At 43.4% G+C, this 23,395-nt stretch overlaps 5 protein-coding genes across 8 annotated transcripts; 3 read left to right on the plus strand and 2 right to left on the minus strand.

The window, feature by feature from the left end:
* The first annotated feature begins 4 nt into the window (after positions 1-4).
* Positions 5-4,655, plus strand: fam199x (family with sequence similarity 199, X-linked). The gene is made up of 8 exons (XM_049736896.1): positions 5-127; positions 779-985; positions 1,519-1,738; positions 1,929-2,087; positions 2,170-2,331; positions 2,430-2,613; positions 2,798-2,901; positions 2,985-4,655. The coding sequence occupies exons 2-8, from the start codon at positions 792-794 to the stop codon at positions 3,156-3,158; spliced, it is 1,197 nt and encodes a 398-aa protein (XP_049592853.1). The 5' UTR covers positions 5-127; positions 779-791; the 3' UTR covers positions 3,159-4,655.
* A 1,659-nt stretch (positions 4,656-6,314) lies between these two features.
* smim19 (small integral membrane protein 19) lies at positions 6,315-7,340 on the plus strand. Its single transcript, XM_049722261.2, has 3 exons — positions 6,315-6,596; positions 6,714-6,838; positions 6,925-7,340. Exons 1-3 carry the CDS (start codon positions 6,463-6,465, stop codon positions 6,987-6,989), a joined length of 324 nt encoding a protein of 107 aa, XP_049578218.1. The 5' UTR covers positions 6,315-6,462; the 3' UTR covers positions 6,990-7,340.
* On the minus strand, positions 7,201-12,820 carry pld7 (phospholipase D family, member 7). 4 transcript variants are annotated; one of them, XM_049763211.1, is made up of 12 exons: positions 12,677-12,820; positions 12,175-12,270; positions 10,731-11,606; positions 10,129-10,307; positions 9,505-9,685; positions 9,308-9,422; positions 9,122-9,249; positions 8,831-9,022; positions 8,589-8,728; positions 8,177-8,342; positions 7,998-8,097; positions 7,201-7,908 (listed from the first exon to the last, which is right to left on the minus strand). In XM_049763211.1, exons 1-12 carry the CDS (start codon positions 12,806-12,808, stop codon positions 7,706-7,708), a joined length of 2,508 nt encoding a protein of 835 aa, XP_049619168.1. In that variant the 5' UTR covers positions 12,809-12,820; the 3' UTR covers positions 7,201-7,705. The 4 variants fall into 4 exon arrangements, with proteins under 4 accessions (XP_049619168.1, XP_049618362.1, XP_049572736.1 ...); XM_049762405.1 differs by having other exon boundaries at positions 10,731-11,618; XM_049716779.1 differs by lacking the exon at positions 12,677-12,820 and adding an exon at positions 12,399-12,548.
* A 236-nt stretch (positions 12,821-13,056) lies between these two features.
* On the plus strand, positions 13,057-16,580 carry gpr137 (G protein-coupled receptor 137). The gene is made up of 8 exons (XM_049719396.1): positions 13,057-13,135; positions 13,883-14,334; positions 14,436-14,485; positions 14,647-14,881; positions 15,028-15,177; positions 15,324-15,458; positions 15,674-15,792; positions 15,875-16,580. Exons 2-8 carry the CDS (start codon positions 13,954-13,956, stop codon positions 15,969-15,971), a joined length of 1,167 nt encoding a protein of 388 aa, XP_049575353.1. The 5' UTR covers positions 13,057-13,135; positions 13,883-13,953; the 3' UTR covers positions 15,972-16,580.
* Positions 16,581-16,865: 285 nt separating this feature from the next.
* syvn1 (synovial apoptosis inhibitor 1, synoviolin) lies at positions 16,866-23,229 on the minus strand. The gene is made up of 16 exons (XM_049717481.2): positions 23,043-23,229; positions 22,047-22,198; positions 21,867-21,959; positions 21,264-21,416; positions 20,697-20,745; positions 20,419-20,522; positions 20,199-20,325; positions 20,020-20,119; positions 19,341-19,406; positions 19,100-19,216; positions 18,817-18,974; positions 18,471-18,611; positions 18,242-18,388; positions 17,928-18,111; positions 17,691-17,809; positions 16,866-17,617 (listed from the first exon to the last, which is right to left on the minus strand). Exons 2-16 carry the CDS (start codon positions 22,176-22,178, stop codon positions 17,436-17,438), a joined length of 1,872 nt encoding a protein of 623 aa, XP_049573438.1. The 5' UTR covers positions 22,179-22,198; positions 23,043-23,229; the 3' UTR covers positions 16,866-17,435.
* Between the last annotated feature and the right edge of the window lie 166 nt (positions 23,230-23,395).

Consider the following 23,395-nt stretch of genomic DNA (forward strand, 5'->3'; position numbering starts at 1 on the left):
CGTGATTTCGTTCTCGCTGTAGTAAATCCCGCGATGATTTCATTCTCGCGTGGACGGCTGAATTCGTTGGTGGGGAGGATTTGCAAATGGAGGTCGCGCAAAGAGCTTAGATTTTGAACAACAAAAGGTTGGTTCTTTTTCTCTCATTATTTACGCATATCGATGTATGTTGTATTGAATGTTTCTAAGGAGGCTTAATTTAGTAAAGTCACTTTAGTGTCTTTTGAATTTTTTTGTCAACGCCCCGTTGGCACTTAGCAATGTGATAAAAGCAAGCTAACCATCATGGCTAGCACTGCCGTACGACATTACGTTATGAGTTACTAATAAAAACAATAACTTGCCGATAATTATACTATCGAAAATATTTTGTCGTTCTATTACATTCCCTGCATTGCAGCAGTTTTGCCCTATGTTTTAATGGACGATAAAATGATGACGTCAAAACAACAAGTAATACATTTAAATTGTAAAAGCGGTCCTATAAAATGTTTAAAGCTACTTAGGGTAGGACAATTAATAGAAGAAAATGTTTACTTTTACCGTATTTTACTGTGATTTGGCCGAATGGGCCATTATGGTGTAGTTTTTCATGTGGTTGTATTGGTATAATCAAGATGGATGCATATTGGACCAAAACTTAATGCAACTTATTCACGTCTACTTTTATAGTATTTAATGACTATCAATTTTGTCTCAGGTACATTTAGACTCATTTATGCTTAATGCAACTCTTACTCTTAGTTGTAGTATTTAATGACTACTAATATTTTCTCAGGTACATTTACACCATGTCAGATTCTCTGTATGAGAAGTTTCTGGCCCCAGAGGAGTATGAGAAGTTTCTGGCCCCAGAAGAGCCTTTCCCCCTCCTCTCCCAAAGAGCCAACCTCAGCGATGTGGGGACCCTGGATGTGAGTGATTTCAGCTGTCAGCTTTCATCATGTCACAGGACAGACCCACTACGCCGCTTCCACGGCAACAGGCGAGTGCAATATTCTCAAAGAAACTTTGTGGAAATAGTTTGCCCCGAAGGAAGTAATTTTAACAATGAACAAAACAGTTTAATTCCTCTGTCTGCATGAATCAGTATGGCCCCCCGACTCCTCTCCCAACAAAGACACCAGCGCAAATCTTTTTAAACTATTTATTGGTTATCAATGGTTATCAAAATTGTCATGTTCTTTGTAAAATGTAGAGTGTAGAAAAATGTCAAATTTAGAATCGATTAAGTATGTTTTTTGTCGTATAAGAATGCCTTTGTTGTCACCGTAACAAGTAACACAAAATTGAAGGTACATTCTCTCGAGTACTGTATAAAAGTAAATCCCACAGCAATAAGAATAAAGGACGGGCATTGTGAATAAATTGCATTTTATATAAATGGATGACCCTCTGTATTCCCATTCGCAGCCTTATAAATGTGCATCTGCATTTTGTTCGTAGTGTACTTTCTTTTGCCAGTCCAGTTCCGAATACTTGACACCTGAATTGATGCCTGGACTTACTGCTCTCCAGGTGGAATCTCACTTCCTGCGGCACAAGCGTGGCCAGCTCGGAGTGCAGCGAGGAGCTCTTCTCATCGGTGTCTGTCGGCGACCAGGACGACTGCTACTCCCTTCTAGACGACCAAGAGCTGGCGTCCCTGGATCTATTTCCCGAGGGCAGTGTTTGCAGTGACGTCTCTTCCTCCATCAGCACCTACTGGGACTGGTCTGATAGCGAGTTTGATTGGCAGGTGGGCTAGTTTGTTCACCCCCACAAACCATTGGTGCTGATTTAGATTAGATTATAAAGACCAATCCACTCAACATGGAAAGTTATTACCACCATCTGCAGTGCCTTTTTATTTTTTAAATGTATAATTCAGTCATTCATTCATTGTTTCTCCTAAGAGGAAGTACTCACATTCTTGACCCGTCTTCCAGCTGCCGGGGAGTGACATCACTAGCAACAGCGATGTCTTGTCCGACATCATCCCGAGTATTCCCAATTCACCTTGCTTGGTTCCCAAGAGGAAGCCGAAGCCCCACCCACACCGGAACCTGGACGAGCTGCCATGGAGCGCCATGACCAATGATGAACAAGTAATGCCAATGAAAGCTGGCAGATAAATGAACGTATCGGGGCAACCGCAAGCAGCACGCTGACACCCGCTTTGTCTTTCAGGTAGAATACATCGAGTACCTGAGTCGTAAGGTCAGCACAGAGATGGGCCTGCGAGAGCAACTGGACATCATCAAGATCATCGACCCCTGTGCTCAAATCTCCCCCACGGACAGCGAGTTCATCATCGAGCTCAACTGTCTGACTGATGAGAAACTCAAGCAGGTGAGCCATCTCCATTAAAAAAAAAAAATCTCTACATTGCTATTAGGGCGTAGAGAATGAGCGAACGATTCTGAGGTGTACGCGTGTGCCGTCCCCAGGTACGTAACTACATCAGAGAGCATGGCCCAAGGCAGAGGGCCAGCAGCACTAGGGAGAGTTGGAAGAGGAGCAGCCACAGCAGCGCCAGCGCAGGCGGCGTCAGCGGCGCCAGCAGCAGTAATGCCAGCATGGTCAGCTCGACCAGCTCTTCCACCAATTCCACCGCCTCCAACTCTGTCGCAGGTACCAAAGCCATTGGGTCACGACTAACTGCAGTTTGTCTCGTGTTTCAGTTTGAGTTTTTAAAACCACTTCAATTTTTCAAAAAAAGAAACACTGGGCTTTGCATGGGAAGTGGAACACACACAACAAAAAACAATTCAGAGGTAGAGGTTCACAATTGGACAATCTCTGTCATGTCTTTCAGGGGGGACCGCTTCAGCATGCAGCGGAAGCAGCGCCACTAACATAAGCCGAGCCCACAGCGACGGCAATCTTTCTAGCGCTGCAGAGCGGATCAGAGACTCTAAAGTAAGACTGCTTTTTCTTTTAATATCCCCGGCCCCTAATGTATTTTGCGCAGCGTCTCAAGTAACCTCCCCGCCTCTCGTTAGAAACGTTCGAAGCAACGAAAGCTCCAGCAGAAGGCCCTGCGCAAGCGGCAACTAAAGGAGCAGCGTCAGGCCCGCAAGGAGCGCCTGAGCGGTCTGTTCCTCAACGAGGAGGTGCTGTCACTGCGGGTGACCGAGGAGGACAACCACGGTGATGACCTGGACATACTCATGTGACACCAGTGAAGGAATCAGTGCTGCCTCTAATGCCCGCTCTTGCCATCGCATGCTTAGTTCAGGCACCACCGTTTGATTTGCTGTTGTGGAGAGCTTCTAGTAGCTAACGTGATCACTTTGACACTTAAGCTTTGACTACTCCTTATTAAAGCACCCACAAAACATTTTGGATATTGGGCTTACCAAAGATTTATCAGGGTGAAACTAAAACCTTCACTTAACGTTACTGAGCAAAATTCACAGCAAGTGTTTGATCCACGTATTGACCGATAAATTGTTTGGAATTTTGCCGTTTAGCCCCTTGCTCCAGTACACCAAATTCTGCAGTGAGGATGTTCCGTATTACCATCTACGCCAACTACTGCCAAGCAGGACTTATTTGGTGTAATATATATTGGTTTGCTTTAAGTATCGGTAGCTAATATCGGTAGCTACGACAAGAACTTGTTTCCCTAAGAAAAAGTGCAGTTGGACAAATTGGATGCTCAAATAAAACTCACTGGTAAATATTAGTTATTTTAGGTTCAGTGTGAAGTTTCACCCCAACAGCTCAACATTACTACATTGTTGTGAGTAATGTACAACATATTTAATATTGACTACTGTGGTAGTCTTAAAGCTTGGACATTATAGAAGCAAACTTTAGCTGCGCTAAACTAGCTTGCTGCTAACTAGGACTTCAGGCAGAAGGACTGAAGCGGACCAAGGTGAACTGCGCTGTCCTTCTCGCTTGCGGTTCCATTACGCTGTCGAGGCTTTAGAGGGAGCACTGAAACACACTGCATGTTAAAGCCGGCACCTCCTCAATATGAGTCAGTAAACTTCAGCTTTGTTCCTTTTCCAACCCAGCCGTTAACCAAATGTACGTGTGCTGTATATAACTGCATAGTTTAGCGCCAGCGGTAAAGGTTTAATTAAATGTTTTCCACCTTTCTTTGTATGTATTTCTGCCACTATCGAAATGTATCAATATTTTAATAACATCTAAACTCGTTTTGTGTTTGTTTGGTTGGTTTAATCCTGTTTTTCCCCTGATAGCACTCAGAATGTAATTTAGCCATGCACAGATGAATGAAAGACTTGACAGTCCAGCTGGAAATCTTACGGTTGATCGTGGTTATGTACTGTACAGTGCCGCCATGGTTTCTGAATTTTAACATCAAACTAATAACACCTTTGAATGATGTTTGATGGCATTTTAAGTGACAACCGGTTTGTGCTCTCCATCTTTACTCTGATGCGTTGAACCACTCGAACCACAGCTTTGAAATTTGATGATGTACTCTAGCTGTGGCGCTCATTTCTCCGGTATTGTTTTTTAATTGCAGCAATTCTTTTCAAAGCAGTTCTATGTATTCTGATGTGTTAAGTAGTCAAATTCTATTTTGGGAAAAAAAAAGATAATTTTGAAAAATAAAAAGGAACAGTGCAATCAAATGAATTTCTGTAAATAATGTTTGCTGATTATAACATTAAAATGATTGAAAACGGAAAAAAGTCTCCATTTGTTTTAGCGAACTTTTTATTTGCTCACGAGACACAATGAGAATGTCTAGCAGTTTGCTTAGGGTACTCTGTAGCTGCAGTTAGTGTTGGTTGTGAGTGAACGAATCGTTTTAAAAGACCGAACCTTTTCAGTGAACGAATCACTTCCTAAACTGATTCGTTCCTTTTTCGGTTCATATGACTTCAACCAGTAGGTGTCGGTAATGCGCATTGAAGCTGGTGCCATCTCGCCGTAAAATAAAACGAAGAAGAAAATGACGCATTTTTCAATCAATTTCACATTAGATTGTTGGTTTGAAATTTATTTTTATTATTATTTTAATAAACATTTATGTTAAACCTTCTCTGGTGTTTTATTCCTTGTTTTAATTTTTTTGGGGCATGAAAACATAAAAATCTGACATTTGGCTTTATATGACAATATGTATATGTGTTTTACCTTGTGTAATATGTGTTGGTGTCCCCCAAAATAAAGAGCAAGTAGTCAGTTACACATTCTTGACACATACAAAAAATGCATAGTTAAGTACACCTGAAAAATTATGGTATACCTAATAGAGTGTCCGAGTGATGTCACAGATGAAACAGCCAATCAGAAAGTGGGGGTGAGGGCGGGTGTGGCACTTTTCACTGAAACCAGGGGTGTCGACCTCCAGTCCTCGAGGGGCCGCGTTCCAATATGTTTTCCAAGTTACCTCGTTAAGTGCAGGTGCGTGAAAACTTTTAGCTCCTTTTGAACGTGAAAGAAGCTAAAACTTTTCACGCACCTGCGCTTAACGAGGGTCACTTGGAAAACATGTTGGAACGCGGCCCCGAGGACTAGAGCTTGAGACCTGTGACCTTTGACCATGATATTTCCCTAATAAAGTGGCCTATTATTAGGTACACTTGAAAATGGCGGTGTACCTAATGGAGTGTCCGTGTGATTCCCTCGTTAAGTGCAGGTGCGTGAAAACTTTTAGCTCCTTTTGAACGTGAAAGAAGCTAAAAGTTTTCACGCACCTGCGCTTAATGAGGGTCACTTGGAAAACATGTTGGAATGCGGCCCCGAGGACTAGAGCTTGACACGTGACCTTTGACCATGATATTTCCCCAATAAAGTGGCCTGTTATTAGGTACACTTGAAAATGGCGGTGTACCTAATGGAGTGTCCGTGTGATTCCCTCGTTAAGTGCAGGTGCGTGAAAACTTTTAGCTCCTTTTGAACGTGAAAGAAGCTAAAACTTTTCACGCACCTGCGCTTAACGAGGGTCACTTGGAAAACATGTTGGAATGCGGCCCCGAGGACTAGAGCTTGACACGTGACCTGTGACCATGATATTTCCCTAATAAAGTGGCCTGTTATTAGGTACACCTGAAAATGGCGGTGTCAGTCACAGAATAAGATGTTTCTTACTGATGCAGCAAAGAACATAGTACATATAAACCTGCCCCAAACTGCAGGCCTGCGAGGTCCTAAAATCCACCACAGTATGGTACATATATTTGGTCAGTGGACATCTTTTTTGTTTATTTTTTTTAATCGCATTTATGATTTTATAATTAAATTGAGAAAACAAATTCGCTATTAATTTCGGTCTTTTTTTTTGTATTACGATCCGTTATTTTGAAAAATAAACCCACCAGAAACAGGAAGTGATTAGAAAAAAAACAGGAAGTAAATAGAAAACGTGACGTCATTGTGTTTACAATGGAAAGTGGCTCTTTCACCGTTTAGCGCAATAAAAGCAAGCTAGTTTAGCGATTGAATGTTTAACAGATATTTATAGTTTATCGTTTGAGCGCTTAGTGTGTTTGCATGGGGGCTCACGGCCTTTTGGGGAACGAGCCCGAGTCCATCGACTACTCTGTCCACGAAGCCTGGAACGAAGCCACCAACGTTTACCTGCTGGTTATTCTGGTTAGCTTTGGCCTGCTCATTTATGCCAGAAAGTGAGCACACTATTTTTACTTCTAAAATGAATCAATTGCACATGAAAACATTCAAGGTGTTCTTAACTTGACATTTGCTTTCGGTCGTGCTGCTAAATTATTTATTTGCTTATGTAGAAATAAGCGGAAGATCATGCGCATCTTCAACCTGCCTCCCAGCGTTGGTGGCAACCCAGAGCCAAACTTCTACGACAGCCTGCAGAAGGTCCGTTTGAGACAACAGCTGGAGATGTACTCTCTAGGTTGGTATCGAGTCTGCTACTTCGGTGGTTAGTTTTGCACTTTAGAAATAAAATGCTTTGCTAAAGTCCTCTGTTGTTTGTTCTAGCTCGGAAATATGATCAGCAACAGCATCAAGGCCAGACAGACAGTGTTCAGCTTTCCATGGAATGAGGGTTCTTCTGGACAAGAAAAGTAAAAATCCTTTCTTCAAGCCAATGATGCATTGAGACAACACAGCCAGATTGGACCTAAGGATCTAGACTGGAGAAATGTTGTCATGCTGGGAGTACATAAAAGTGAAGACTATGTGTTGCACACTGAATTAAGTTTAATGTCTAATTTTTAAAGACTCATTTAGAATGCATAATCTCCCGTGGAAGTGTTTCTCATTGTGATAAATGTACTTTATTCTGTGAAATATCCCAAAACATTTGTACATATCCACATCCCTCATTCTTTTAGTTAACAAAAATGTTCCATGATAAACGTTTGCATTCAAATATAATAAATTGAGAGCTCTAACATATGTTCTCATTTGGTTTTTAAGGCATTCTTAATCACTTAAGAGCTTGCTTTTTTTTGCTGCATTTTTTTTAAAATATTAAGTCTTAGTATTGCATACCCAGAATTTTGAAATTACCTGAGGAAATAACATGCAGAACATATACAAATTGCTCCAGGCAACAAAAAAAAAGGGGAGGGATCTGTACAGCTTGGTAGTTGAACAGCACTGAGCACAAAAACTGTGCAAAAACATGATTGGGAAACCAACCATAAAAAGGGCAATTATATACAGTGGTTTCTCACAGCAGTCCCTTAGCATGCTAAATGGGAAAAAGGAGGGATGAAGTTGGACAGGCAGCAAAAGAGAGATGCTCATCAATAATTTAGTGTGACATACGAGGGCAGACTCTGACGTCGGTGGCCGACAGTGTGCTGGAGTAATGAGACCTCCAGTCTCGGAGGAAGAGCTCCTCTGCTTGGCTCTGCAATGTCCGCTGGCCTTGTCTGACCTTGGAATCTGTCTGGTTCACCACCAAACCCACTCCGGCGGTCTCGGTAAAGTAGGTCTCGGACCAGTTGGATGTGCCTGTCCACACGTTAAAAAAAAACAAACAAACATGTAATTTCTAGAATTTGCAGGACCAGCTGCGTCACGAGTGGGAGTAACAGACTGACCGATATAGAGAACTCTGTCGGTGACCATAAACTTGGCGTGGTTGACTCGAGCAAAGGGGATCTTCATCTGGTCTACGGTCGTGGGCACTGTGAAAATTTTCTGCGTAGAAACAAAATCCTCAGTGTGACAAAATGTCCACCCGGTTAGCACCCAGCCTTCACTTCATTCAATGACGCACCACTTCAATGTCGCATTTCATGGGCGGCCTGTTGAGAACTAGCAACGACTGCAGGAAGGTGAACATGGCGGCAGGCGAGTGCTCCCAGCAGCTGACCAGGAGACGGAGTTTCATACCTCGCGCGCAAGCTGCTGCGCGTAGGGCCGAGTCGATGGCGGGCCAGAACCTGAGAGTGGACCACCATCAACACTTTTTCAAACCGTTACATTGCTGTAGTGTGTCCCACATCTGAAAGTTGTTGTTTTTTTGTACAGCACTACAACGTATTTCAATATGAAAGCAAAAAGTGTGTGTTGAAAGAGCATGTTGTGCATTTTGTTAAGTCTAAATGACACCTGACCAGGCAATTCAGTATCACGTGACCTTGTGATTCAATTTACAATTTAAAGGGACATTGATAGAAGTTGGTAACCTGATTGGCTCGGTGAACTCCGTAAGAGGAAGATAGTCCATGACAGAGATAAAAATAAATTCCTGAGCATCCTCGATGACGGACAAGATGGCGTGGAGATCGTCCTCGCGTCCTCGCGTTGAGATCTGTGGTGGGGAACTCTGCACAAGATACAAGACAAGCAGTGAGCAGGGCGTGCTCAAACGTTTGAGATGAATTAGATTGTGTTTTTATTATAATTCAAGAGTGATAGTGGAACTCACAGACAAGTAGACTTTGGCGGCGACTCCGTTCAAGTTGAGCTTCAGAGGATCCCGGGACCTGGACAGGGCGGTGAAGCGAGCTGGCCAATAGAGTGGCAGGGATCCATTGAGGCTCCAGTACATCTCCAAGATACGAGCGGCGTCTTGCGCCAGGCAGCTGCAGTCCTCTATGACAACACCGACCTCCTTCACCTGGGAGGCACCAAGATCCATATTGACCCGGGCCACACTAGTGGATCACGTTTACGTGACCCGACCCGCATGTGAGCCATTCACTCACGATCCATCCACCTGAGTCAAAGAACGCCAGTCCATGTTGGCACTACCCAAGTAGAAGTGCTTCTGATCAACCAGCAGCAGTTTGGTGTGCACGATACCTCCAGATATAGACTTCAGATCCACCTCCCTGATGTTGACACCTAGGCAAAAATTCTGTGTGAGGTCACGCATGTGGTTAGAAACAAGGTCATCATATACCTGCTGCAGCCAATTCACTCGTGTCCTGAGTGGAGGTCTGTGGGCCATTCACGGCTATACTGAGCTTCACATGTTTGGATGGAAGTTGCTTCAGCTGCTCAAAGACCTCCCTGCCCTGCAAACGTGCAGTAACAACGTCAGAGGTGAGGACGGGCGGGGGCAAGAGTCACGCGTGAGGCCCGCGCCACTCTTCTCGCCTGAATGTCCACGGAGCCGGCAAACTTGGAATCGTTGCTCCGCAGCGTCACGTAGAAAGCGGCGATGCTGACCGAGCTGTTGGCTTGGTCCAGCAGCTTGAGCCAGGTGGCCGCTGTGCTGTGCTGCGGCGACGGACTGGACGGGTACAAACCCACGGGAATGCTCTCCACCAAATGAGCCCTAAACAGGCAAAAATCATTTCATTCATTGAGACGCGGTACGGCCTCCCAAAGTGTTGCTCTTGAGTCCAACGCAAACATGGTGAAGCAGCATTTAGCTGCACATAAAGGGAATAAGATGCTAATAGCCCCAAGTGTAAATACTTCTAAATCCAGATTTAAAAACTGCTTTACCTCTGAATAAGTCTTTTAAAAAACTTTTTTTTCATATCTTGTTCTTGCGTTGTACGTTCTTTTAGCAATTTTAGCAAGCTACTTTTTTTTTTTTTAAACTCTCTTAAACAATTTTGTTTGTAAATGCCTTTAAATTTTGAACTTTTTATTATGTCAAGCACACTGAGCAGCCACCCAACTTGGGAAGTGGTGAACCCTTTTTGATTTCATGTCTTACTTCATTCTGTTGAAAGGAACGTGATGGGAAAGATGTCGCGACAAGTCGCTCACCTACAATCTCTGCTACACTCCTCCGTGATGGGGCCCACGCCCTCCAGCCAGTGCAGCTCCAGATGAGCAGCGAGTTGGCTGACCGACATGGGGAGGCCGAAGCGCCACGCGTGCATACCAAACAGCAGCAGAGTTGCCGACAGCAAGAAGTAGAGGGCCAAGCCTCCGCATCGGGATCCCTGCAAAAAGAGGAAGGCGTTTGAAATGCGACAACAGCTCAGCTCCGAGACTGACAACCATCTTCGGAATGCGTTTGCGTTCCGAAGCTATTTGGAAAGGGTGTGGGTAAACTCCTCTGGCTATACGTCACACTCAGGTCCATCACCATTCTAACAGGCATGTTTCCCACTTGGACTCATCTGTTTTGTTTTTTGCGGCCTGTCCTGCTCAACTGCTTAGTCAGGCAAAATGGTCAACTTGCATGCTTTTGACTGCCAAAACACTTAGAAACAGTTGATATCAGGTCAGCGTTCTTTTTACACATTACAACGTAAGACAACGTTAGTGGCATTTGATTAAATCGCTATATTGGGTGGGGGCGAGGAAATAGCCATTCGATTATGTTTAGAAGTGTTAAGTGGTGCCTAAACACGCCTACTCACTTTTGTTGACTTGGTTGCTGGACCTTTAGCAGGCTGCTTTGCTAGCACAGAAGAGGCCGATTTGGCGTCAATTGCAGCTTCGTCCTTTGCAACCTCCTCGCAAATGCTTGCTTGTGGTTCATTGCGGTCCTCTGTATTGACAGAATCATCTGAGGAGTGATCATCCGATGCCTGATCATTCTCACTATCTATGTCTGATGATCTTGGGTCATTTGACTCAGCTGCGTTTGGATCTTCGACCTCCCATGGTGGTTTTTCGTCCACAATAGCTTGTGTGTGGGGTATGCAGGTGGGCTCTTTGGGTATTGTTAGAGGAATATTGATCTTTTTCTCTAAATAAGGCTTCTGAGGAATTTCTTCCAGACATGCGTTATTGCTTTGGGCGGCCATGAGCGGAAGTCTGCTTGCAGCGCTGTCCATTTCCGTGCGTTGGCTCTCGTTTTCCCCTCGGATGGGATTCTCCTCTGCTCTGAGGGCAGGCCTGGGGCTGAGGATCAGACTGGGTGGTACTGCCTCACACAAGACGTAGTTTTGGGGGGCAGCCCCTGCGGCCATTTGTTCTATGCTGAACGGGGTGGTGCGAGCCTCCAAAATGACTTTAGGGGTGCGGACCAGTGGCTGGAGGTGGGGTTCAAGTATTTTGGTCTTGGATACGTCAACATTTGCAGGTTTGTCAGTAGGCTGAACCAGGTTTGGAGGAGGCTCTTTTTTTGAGACAGGCAGCTCTGCGCTCACAACAGCAGGCCGCTTATGGAAAGTTGGGATGCGGGAGGCAGGCTTGGCGCTTTTGCGGCTCATGTCGTCTCGCTCCTCAGGTTCTCTTCGCGTGGCCTTATCGCCGAGACGGTCCAGCACAACGCTGCAGCGCTTCATTTCCTGAAGATAAAACTGATAAGAGCATTTGACAGTGCAAGCGTTGCATTTTTTTGTAAACACATCATTCCCTTGCCCATGACTGCCCAACCGTCATTGTTGCAACATTTCCTTGCAGCAAGACGTTTTTCTGTCCCCGACTAAAATTTTGCACCAGTTTCCTAGGCTTGATGGCTCCAAGGCGTAATGCAATTTGCACTAATCGCGGCATGTTTCATGCAAATAATCCTGTCCTTGACAAATTATGCAGTGGAGGTGTTTGAACAAAGCCAGAAATCTGTCATATATGATCATTTTTAGCCATATTAAGTACACCTAATGACATACAAGAGTATATATAGTCTTCAGTTGAGCAGATCATTACAAAGTAATTTTAGAGCTGTGCATTTTAATACCTTGGCATGCACAGTATTGTGTTAATTTGTGTTGGAATCACATAAAATAAAAAGAAAAAACATCCTACTTTGTAATTGTAAGGTCACAAAACATGAAACGCTTCAAAGGGTATGAATACTTTTTTTAAGCCACTTAAGATACAAAGACGATAAACATGCATTTAGTGCACCGATACCGTGTCATCGTTTTCCTCCATGGATTCTTCATCATCAGTCTGCACTCTCTCCATCACCTCACCGTGCACAGTTTCAGAGTCCAAGTCCTCGAAGTCCTGGGACACAAAAACACAAGTCGGTATAGACAATCCACCTCTAAAAAATTAATGCGGCGTGGGTTAAGATACAAAGCGATGAGTCATCGGGGCTACGTAACAAACGTGCTCGGAATCAAACGATCTACCATGACGCAGGAGCTTGGCGAGTGTGAACGCACAACGTGTCGCAGTCAAACAATAAAAGCTTGTGACGATTAACGAATTCTACACGCCCAGAGTCGATGTAATGCGCTCGGTCCGCTGCTTGCGGATGCTTCTTATTTTGGTTTTCTTTCAAATTTCCGGCTGAGGCAGCTGGCGATGCTGCTACCGTCGCTGATTGTGAGGAACTACGTGGCTCGCTGCGAACTTTTCTTTGCTCGGTTGAGGAGGAGAAAGAGGCGGAAAAGTTGAGTAATATTACCGCGTCCGTGGGTCTCTGCGCCAGGCGGAAGGACCTCCTCATTGGCATTTTGGTTGTTTCTGCTGTTTCTTCTTGTTCGTCGTCCTCATAATTGCGATTCATTGATTTTCTGGGTCGCAAAACCATATGCATTTTTTGGGACGGTAGGGGGAAATATGAATTGTATACTCAATACAAGTGAAATACCGTCGAGCCAAATCGTTCACTAAATAGCACCCAGCGTCAATTTCCCCCTTAGGGTGTCCAAAAAATGAATATTAAATCTGTTTTTCAAACACCTTTCGAGGTAAGGTTAGTAAACAACAACTGAAAGTAACCGCGATTTCCTGCTATCGCTGATTGGTGGTTGTAATCCAAACTTGAGGTTACGCCTATCACAGGTGACGCACGGGACGTAACACGGAAGTAACGACGTGAACGTCGTCCGCTGAGGATACAGAAGCTTCCTGTGAAAATAAGGTCTGTAATTTGTCATCCTGCAGTCATTCTTTTACGCTATGCTCAACGACTAATGACGGAATGACAGTATGAAATGGATAAAACCTCGCGTTGTTACGCTTTAAAAAGGCAACGTCAACAATGGTTAGCTTAGCTTTTGAAAGTTAGCATTGAGTTGTTGACACAAACATCCGACCTTGTTGACACAGCGTTAATATTATTCAAAGTCGTTATTGTCTTAATGTACCTGTGCCTCTCCAGAATAATGATTCCGAAAACACGCACACACAAAATTCCAAATGTTAACCGGCTTAGTGGCAAGGGTCTGTTTACGACCCAACGTAGAAGGAAGTAAATTTATATGTCCAGACTCAATTTTATCAGGTGACTAAAATGATAACCTGTTTTTTTAAAACTACTTCAGCCTGAGACATACAAAAGCCAGATGAGGGCTTTAATTCTAATTAGGAATTAATGTTAATATTGTACATTAGAGTAGATTTTTTACATGAATGTGTCCAGTAGATAACGTTCCTATTCTGAGCATACAGCAACATTCCACACCTTTTGTTCTGTTTACTGCAAAAGTACTGATTTTATACGTGCATGTTGCATAAAAAGTGATTCATGTAAAGCATATGGTAAAAGTAAAATAAACAGTGCAGCCTTGGGACTATACTAGTAACCGTTGGAAGGATTTGTTGTACTCAATATTGCACAATTCAAATCAAAAATGAGTTAACTAAAAAGTCCCGTGTGTGCCGTCAGGTGTCCTATGTTAACTTCCAATTGAGAGAGAAGGATGGTCAGCATGGAGCTCTAGAAGTGTCAGGACCACCATGGAAGCGCCAGTCACAGCCTCCCCTCCCCCCAACTCCTCCAACCTGCCCGTCCCACTGCCCCTCCATCCCGCCCTGGCCCCTTCAGTCCAGCTCGGCTTCACCATCCTGTATACGGTGCTGTACGGCAGCCTCTTCCTGGCGGTGTACGCCGAGCTCTGGCTTCTCTACCTCTACAGACACAAACGATGGAGCTACCAGAGCATCTTTCTTTTCCTCTGCCTCCTGTGGGCGGCATTGCGCACCACCTTGTTCTCATTTTACTTTCAAAACGCGCTGGAGGCCAACCGCCTACCTGTAATGGTCTACTGGCTACTCTACTGCTTCCCCGTCTGCCTGCAGTTCTTCACTCTGAGCCTTATCAACTTGTATTTCACTCAGGTGAGACCGCGAGGAGTTCCTCATCGAAGATAAATGACAGGTTGAGGTGAGCTTTGCCACAGTTGCCGTGATGAACTTAATTCCCTTTTCTGCTTCCACAGGTTCTGCTCAAAGCGAGGGAGACTTACAACTCAGATGTAGAAAAACAGCTGTGAGTAATGTAGATTGTGCAAAAAAAATTATTCATCCTGGCAAGTGAACTGGAATTATTGGATTAAGTCAACAAATCACCCGAGTCCTACCTGGTCAACATTTTCCAATTCAGTCGGTGCTCTGGAATGAATATACAATCCGGAATCCATTTTGTTTCAGGTGCAGAGCCCGCTGCATGTACGGGGTGCTGAATGCTGTCTTCTTCTGCGTTAACGTGGGCTGCGCAGTTCTCGGAGGCCGCGGTGAAGACACAGGGGAGCGGACTTGGACTCTGGTCCTAGTCCGGGTGCTCGTCAACGACTTACTGTTCATCCTGAATGCGGTGCTGCTCGCTGCCCTGCTGCTGATGCTGACGCGACACTCGCGCTCCACGGGGCCCTACCTGACCAGCAAGGTCTGTCTGTAAAAACACAGAAAATTTTATTTTTGGAGCTTTGCTTGATCTGCTTTTTGTTCGCCACATTCTTTCCCAACACGAGTCAGGTCATTGCGTGCTGAAGAATCATACCCAAATTTGATTTATTATTCGACTCGTTGCAGGGTACCACAGTGTGTCGCACAGCAGCCCTGGGCGCCACAGTCATCTTGCTCTTTGCCAGCCGGGCTTGCTACAACTTGAGCGTCCTGGTTTTGTCTCAGCACTACCACGTCGAGTCTTTTGACTTTGACTGGTACAATGTCTCTGACCAGGTACTTGTCCAATTGTTTCAATGTCCATTTTTGTACACTGCCAAGACTTTGCGATGTTTGCTGCTTCTTCAGGGCTCGTTTATTAATTTGCTGCTCGTAAAACTCAAATGCTTCCACAAAGCCACTGTGCATTGTTTTGTTCCCAGGCTGACTTGCGCAATGAACTAGGCGACAGGGGCTACCTGGCCTTTGGTGCCATCCTCTTTATCTGGGAGCTGCTCCCAACCAGTCTGCTCATCCTCATCTTCAGAGTCCGCAGGCCTGCTCAGGAGGGCAATCAAGTAACTGAAAAATCCGAAAAGACAATTTTTTTATTAGATATACATATACATTGATGCCATTTCTAATAAGTTGTGTATTTTTTTAAGTATTTTTGGATTTCCACTGTTACATTCGAACTTGCATTCCAATTTGTATGACCACAAGGGGGTGCCACTGTATTGTACAAGTGTTTCTATTTTCTGGGAAGTCACAATGTGTTTTGTGACAACAGCAGGTCAGCAACCTGAACGGCAACAACAGGCCCCTACCTCGTCCTTATTTCTTGGATGACCCTCAGGGTAATGAGGAGGAAATAGCACCTCTGTGGACTTCCACCTACCAGCCTCACTCAAGGTTGGCCCCATTGACTCACTGCACCAGTGATGCTGTCACAACACGTGTTCATTTAATCCTTGACGTCTTTCCTGTTTGTCAGTTGGTACGGATCGGAGACCGCTCCTCTTCTGTTTGCCAGCAAACCCCCAGACCGAAGTCACCAGCATCATTCTTTGTACTCCACGCCCCAAAACTGATGCACAGACCAGGTCATCTCAAGAAAAAACAAAAGCCAGCTCGCCAGTCAGTAGATTCTCTGTCTGGTCTGTGTTCGTTTTTTTTGCACTGAAAACCTCAGGAACTGTCACCAATCAATAACTGCACCTTTTAGCGTTTTTACCAGCTACATCAAAACATTTTGTTGTTTCTTAAAGGGAACCAACTCCGAATGCCAAACATTGAGTCGGTACTCTGACAAGGTTGAACTTGAGTTTGGCTGCATTTTTTCACTTTAATAGAGGTCAATCAACTATTAAAGTGATTTAAGCATTGTAATAAGCTCTTAAATGTCCTTGAAAAGCTTCATTAGCATTCCTCTTTAAAAGAATGCAAGAGTGGGCTGACCAGTAATAACAGCTTTTCATCACTGCACTCTTTACTATCCCACTGGTTGTATATTATTTTAAAATATTTTCCAACTTAATTTTTCAATACTTTTCCTTTGTGATTAACCTTTATTTTTGATGAAACCTTTACTGGTAATTTATTGTATTAAGTTTGGCTGACAATTGTAGAAAGACATTTAATGTGGCTTTGACTCGATCACATTTACTGTGTAAAGAATTAAAATGTACTTGTACAGCCTGCATGTGTGAAGTTTGTCTAATCCACATTTGTTTCTTAAGAAAATATACTTCCAAACTTACAAAATAAGAAAATACCCATTCATATTGTTGACCGCAGCATCTCCTTTCAGTTTGAGGGCACTTAACTTATATTCACTCATAATTTCACCACCAAAGTTCTAAACAAAATTCTATAAGTTTAAACTAGCTCATTACACCACTTAAACTACCATTTGGGTAGTGGTGAAAAATCGAACTCCTTCAATCTCATTCATAAACTTCCAAGAATGAACTTTCAACATCGCCTGAAAGAAAATGTTGCCGTTTATTATCTATGTACAGATCACCCTAATAAAACTCTTTATACAATATGTACACATTCAAAGAAATGTGACAGAACCTGCACCAGTGGGAAGAAAAATAAAACTGCGCAGCGCAAGCTGATTTGTAAAGGGAAGAACATGTTTATCAACTTTCCTTTTTAGATCAGAAAAGTTCACTGTGCAGCGTAATAAGTGACAAGCTTTCTACTGAAGCCAGTTTGTTAAAGAAAAAAAGAATTAGGGTGCAGGCACTGAGCCCAATGATAGCCAAACTACCAAATACTAAACCAGTGTTTCACTCACTCAACACAAACACATTGCAAGTTGCTCTCAACTCTTGAAGTGCCTGCAGTCTTCTCATTCCACTATTGTGTTTAGTGAAACAGAAGGAGGGGGGAAAAAAACATGCTATCATTTAGGCGGAGTCAGGAGTGCAAAAGATCCTCTGGTTTAACCCCCGAAGGTTGAGTCCGACTCCAATTGGTGATGATGGTGAGAGGGGCTCAACAGATGAACCACGTAAAGAGCTCCTATTGGTCTGCAGCCATTGGCCTCAATCGTCTGCAGGCGCAAGTGGCGCCGTTACGAGCTTCCGAAGCCTTCGGCGCCTCAGCTCGGCGGCGTTCGGCTCGCCGTCCTCGTCCTCTGATCCTTCATCCTCTTGGTTTCTTCTCTCGCTATCCCAAGTGGCAGAAGTGGAGGCGGATTCGACCGTTTGGATTGGAACTTTGCTCACTTGGACACAAAAAAGTGTGATTAAATTATGATGGAAATTTGAAATTCACACACTTGAAGAGTAGTTACTAACTGCTGGGAGAGGAGATTTTCTCCTGACTCTGATCATCCGTGCTCGCGCCAGCAGCGGGGAAGGAAGCAGGGCCGCTTGTCCCGCTGGCTTCTCCTATGTTGCCGTCAGACCTCGGAGGACTGCGAAGGAAGAGAATATTCTTTAGCCGATATCAGCGCCACCGATTTCTACTGTCTAATTATCAAAGTTATAAAAGAGTAAGTACCCTTAAAAAGTGCGAGTAGGAAGTTTACTTACGTGAGCGTGGCGACGGTGCTGAGGTAATGGTGAATATTAAGCATGGCGGCGTCCAACAGGGTGTGAATGTTTTGGAGACACTGCAGCCTGGCCTCTAGGCCCCGTCGACCCTCGGCCTCCAGCTCCCTCAGCTCCTCCTCGGACAGCTGCGACAGAGACGGAGGAGGAGGCGGCATCGACGACACTGAAGAAGATGGGAGAGGTCCGTTTGCAATGAAAATCTAATCAGCCCTATTTTGAACTATTTCATTTTCCAAACAGTGTGGAGATCTATCAATACTGAAGCACTAAATGTGGAAATACAAACAGCTTACTGAAAGGAGGAGGTGGCGGTGGCATGGGCAGCCACGGTGCAGTCGGGAAGGGAGGAGGGGGAACGGAAAAGGGGAATCCCGGCACAGCGGAGCCCGGAGCGTCACCTGTGGCCTGGTCCGTGCCGGATGAGGTGGACGGGCCTGTGCCTGATGAAAAGCATGGATTCAAACTCGGCAAAACCACTTCACCTTGACCGTCGATTCGGCGGCTTGGCTTCACGTGACCTACCGGCTGCCTGCGCCGCTTCCGTGTTTCCCTGCAGCGCATCGCCAGCACCGGGAGCTGCCGGAGCTGGATGAGGCATTCCGGGAAATGGACCCCAGAAGGGGAAGAGGCCTGGTGGGAAGCCGGCCAACATGCCAGGGGCCACTAAAAAACGAAAGAACGGCAAATTAAACTGTGCCACTACTCCATGCCAAAAAAGAAATAAAATTACAGTTTGCGGACACGTATGACTTTGAGGTCCACGTTTTCTCTGATCAACTTGCTTTGGAAATATAATAGTGGATGGCAGTTTCATGAAACATTGGACAGCAGTGTTGCTGATGGAATTCGTCTTTCTCGGCACTCTCACCGTTAGCTGGCTGTGCAGCAGGAGCGTGCGCAGGGGCTGCTGCAGCAGGGGCCGCAGCCTGGGCAGGCGTAGGAGTCGGATTGTTATGCGATGCCCTCAGGACGTCCATACGACAAGTGGGGCAGGTCTGCTGTCTCTGGAACCAGGAACGCAAGCAACTGCGAGTGGAGAAGCTTTGGTTAGCAATCACGGCTTTGTTTGACTGTAAACAGGATTTCACAAAGACCTGACTAAATTACGATTCATCGTCGGCGCTTGTGAAACTGGAGGGGTTTTAACGTACCTGGAGTGGAAAATGTGATTACAAGGTAACTTCTTTGCTCCGGTGACCATTTCCTCACGACAGATGATACAAACGTTGTCAGAAGCCTGCAGATCTTCCGGTGTGGCGTCAGGGTACCTAACGACCAAACAAAATCAGAAATCGAATTTAGCTTTTATTTTGGCTTGGACTGACAAAATATTCTTTCATGCAGTATTAATATTGCAAATGATGCCAATGCGAAAATATTTGCACTACTCACAGTGTATTCATGTTGCGAATGGCTCTTCGAGACATTACAGCATCAGTTACCGCTTTCTTGAATTGCCTGAGAGGTGAAGGAGCAGACGTTTCAATGCAAAGAATAAAAAATCTGGTAAATAATACAAAGAGTCAAAGGTGGAAATAAACTTTAAAAAAAAATCTGGTATATAATAATAAATAAAAAGTCAGAGGTGGACATAAACCTTAGTCAAGCTATTATGTGTTTTGAATATTTTGGATTTAGCTGAATAAATGGACAACCCTTGGACAAAATATGTAAGTGACTAAGTAATTGAAGTCGTATTTGTCGATTTGGGCAGAGGATAAAGATATATGCCCGTTATATTGTTTGTCTACACATCAATTATTAGCCATTACCCTGTCACAGGCATTTTCCATTATATGTTAGCATTAAGCTAGTGGACATAAAGGCAAAGTTATGTGGTTGTTTTTAATACACACTGTACATTTCTCTTTATTTTCTGTTTAGTTACATCTTACTCATATCTTAAGGCACCATGTTTACTGTCAACTGAACAATATCAAGCAGAGAGAGTGAATTACGTATTATTGATTTAAAGCTATTATTTGTTTTCTTCTGCTACAAATAGATTGGAATTGCAAATGGGGGTAAAAAAACAACAACAGTACGTTCGAATAGCTGCAAGACTCCTTACCTCATAGCCAGATACATGGGCCGGATTGCAAATAGGGGGAAAGTGTGAACCTTCATCATAATGGTCATAAAGGCAATGTACAGGATAACTTTGATGAAACCTGAAACGGACAATCCCCCATTATTATTATTATCATCATTACAATAGACGCAAGTCAAGTATGAAAGAAGCAGAGTTACCAGTGAGGAGCTCTGTGTAGAGCATATACACAGCCTTGTTGTCCCAGGGATTCTCACTTTGCAAATCAACCGTGTGCAGGATGTACTTAATGAACATGGTCAGTAGCATGGTCAGCAGGATGGCGTACTGAAGTGCACAAGAGGAAACATTAAACAATTTAGCAAGCGCCATCATGCTGCAATCTAATTGACTGGTAGTTAATATTGGAAAATGACAAACCTCAAAGCCAAAGACAAGCTGCACAGAGGCACCTCGGGTGATGATGCTTTGACAGGCGTGGTAAACAAACAGGAAGTCCAAAGCTCCCAGCAGACCCATGAGAGCTGGAGAGCATAAAGAACGATAATCCCATTTCCAAGACATCCTCACAGCAGCAGAGGGACAGCGAAACGCATACAGCCTCCGGTACTTGCCAAAAAGTTTTCGTTTGGAAAGAGTGGAAATAAGACAAAGGCAAGAGGCAGAAATTGAAAAAGCAACTTAGCATTTGCACTTACATAAGACTCGAAAGTGGAAAAGACAGGATATGTTTGGACTTCGCTCCATCTGAGATTGAAAAGAGAGAAAATAAAAATATACCTAAATTATAAAACACTGGCAGTCTCACATTGCACAATAATGCATGTCATAGTATTTTACCAATAAATATTAAAAAAGTTCAATACCACTTTTTTCCCCAGACCGATATTAGTAAGAGTACTCAACTCTAGCACTGATAACTGTTGATACATAAAATTACCCCCAAATTATATAATAATTTGTGAAAAAAGACCTTTATATCCCCATGTAGCAATTTTCCTTAAAATTGCAGAAAATCAATGGCAATTTTCTGTTCTTCTAATTTTGAGTTTGTGATGAGAAAACAGCCACAATAGGGTGCTCTGAATAATACCTCAACATGAGTCATGGTGGATATTATCACTTGCATTGTTACAGAAAATGGAAATTAAGAAATTAAGCATTAAATATGCTTCCCAAAAATTGCAGCCTTTGTGACTTGAAAATTGCATTCCACTACACAGCGATTTGCCACAGAATGTTTTTCTTTCTCTGCCATCACTTACAAAGTCCACGCGATCCTCAGCCAACCAGTGAAAGCACTTGAGGAAGACCAGAAGTGTGAAGAGGGCGACAAAGCGTGGCGAAAAGTCATCCCTGAATACAGTGAAGGCCAGGCACGTCTCCGTCACCGCGTACCAGGAACGCTCAATGAGATGCTGTTGTCAGGGAGTGATAAAGAGAAGTCATGGTGGATATAAATAGTCTACACACCCCTGTGCAAATGCCAGGGTTTTCAAATGAGACCAAGATGACTTATTTCAAAACCTTTTTTTTCTAACCATTAACCTGTAGAGTGTCTGAACTTGATAAAAAAAAATTATTTAGTAATATTTGAGAAGGTAAGTAAAAATACAACTGACATAATGCGGTTGGAGTCACTTCACAACTGCCACCACTTCAAATGACCCTCAAATAAAATTCAGATGTTTATTTGCCCTCCAAAAAAACTTTTTTTTTTTCCAAATGAGTTCAACAAGTTATAGGTCAGATTATAAGTGGAAGCTTGGAAATGATTTACTATTTTTTTTTTCTTTAGTAAGCCATTTTATTTTTAATCATAGTTGTCCACAATATCTATTATACATCAACTTTTCCATGCAAACTACCTCCATTTCTGCAGCCCGTAGCTGTCCAAAAAACACTTTCCTCATGAACTTTCCCAAAAGAAACACCAACACAAACGCCTGAATGTACAACACCTACAAAAAAAAAAAAAAAGTCAGTGCTTAATGAATCTGAAAGTCACTCAAAACAACAAAAAATTAACTTGTGTTGTATTTTCTTACCGCCATGCTGGGGCTGCTCTTGGTGAGGTAGACGACAGTTGGGTAAAACTGGTGTTTGAGCAGATACGCGTGCGCCACCACAGCACCGGTCAACACCAGACTGGTGACGGTCACCAAGGTTGCTCGCACCATGTTGAACTCAACTACAGCTCCTGCAGCAAAAAGGGGAATAGTTACTTTTTTTTTTTATTATTTGAAATGTGTATCCAACACAAAGGAGCCACTCTTCTAACAGATAGAATTTTCAGATGTCTACCTTGTCATTTGTATTTATGGAAGCTTTCACTTTGAAGTCACTAGATTTCTAAAATTACCAGTATTTCATGCATAGTTTTCTTTGCTTCTGTCAAATTTGATGTAGATTGTAAAGTTTCATAGATTGGCAAATCCCTTGAGAAGTTATTCTGACCGGCCGAGGTGGCTCATTAATTTCCGTCGCTCCCAACGCTAATTTCATAATCTTTACCAGTTTACTTTTGAAAATGAAGATTGAAAATCGGATTCTACTTTATAAAAAAAAAAAAAAAAAAAAAAAAAAAAAAAACGACAACTAAAATCTAGACCCCAACTGACCTTGCCTGAAGACGTCAGCTACACTTGGTGCATTTCTGATGCTTTATGAAAGTCACAACTTTCTTGAGATTTGTCATATGATACTTGTAAAACTAGAATCATTTTTAAAAGAAAGTTATAAGACATAACGATGGTTTTAATCTATTACATTTGAGTGAAATCTGGGGTTACGATCTTTGCTCTTTCAACTTGACAAGCAACATTTTGGGTCCTCGGAAAAATGAGACAGTCAACAGTTGTAAAATAAGTAAAAAGGATACATGACGGCGAAGAATTAAATGTTCAGTTGCTAAGCAACGTTAATTTATCTCGACTACTCGCACACTAACCGCAGGTAGTTAATCAGATGGTTAGCTTATGTCAGCTAACATGAGCTAGCTTAGCCGGGCAGCATTACAACTGTCAGTCCTCTTCGGAACTCACCAAACCGATGTATGCAGAAGACTGGCTCCTTGTCTGCAAGAAGAGGAAATCCTCGTTTTAGAAGGTCTGCCCTTATCACTTCATTTCGGGAATTGAAATCAGCCTTTCAATTGTATTTCTGGGTCTCGCCCCTCTCGTTCAGGCTACGTGTTTATCTTTGGCTTGCTGTCTGGCAGCCACATCACATCCGGCTTTACGGTAATTCGACGCAACAATAAATTAACTAGCGCAATTGTACCCTAACATTTCGCCTATAAGAGTCTGTAAATAACTGAATTTTACTATTCAACACGTAGAAGACATGTTGGTGTTCTATTTATAAATCTTTAGGTTCTGGCTGTGTTCTGATCGCT

This window comes from Syngnathus scovelli, chromosome 1 (genome assembly GCF_024217435.2).
Source record: "Syngnathus scovelli strain Florida chromosome 1, RoL_Ssco_1.2, whole genome shotgun sequence".
Lineage (NCBI taxonomy): Eukaryota > Metazoa > Chordata > Actinopteri > Syngnathiformes > Syngnathidae > Syngnathus > Syngnathus scovelli.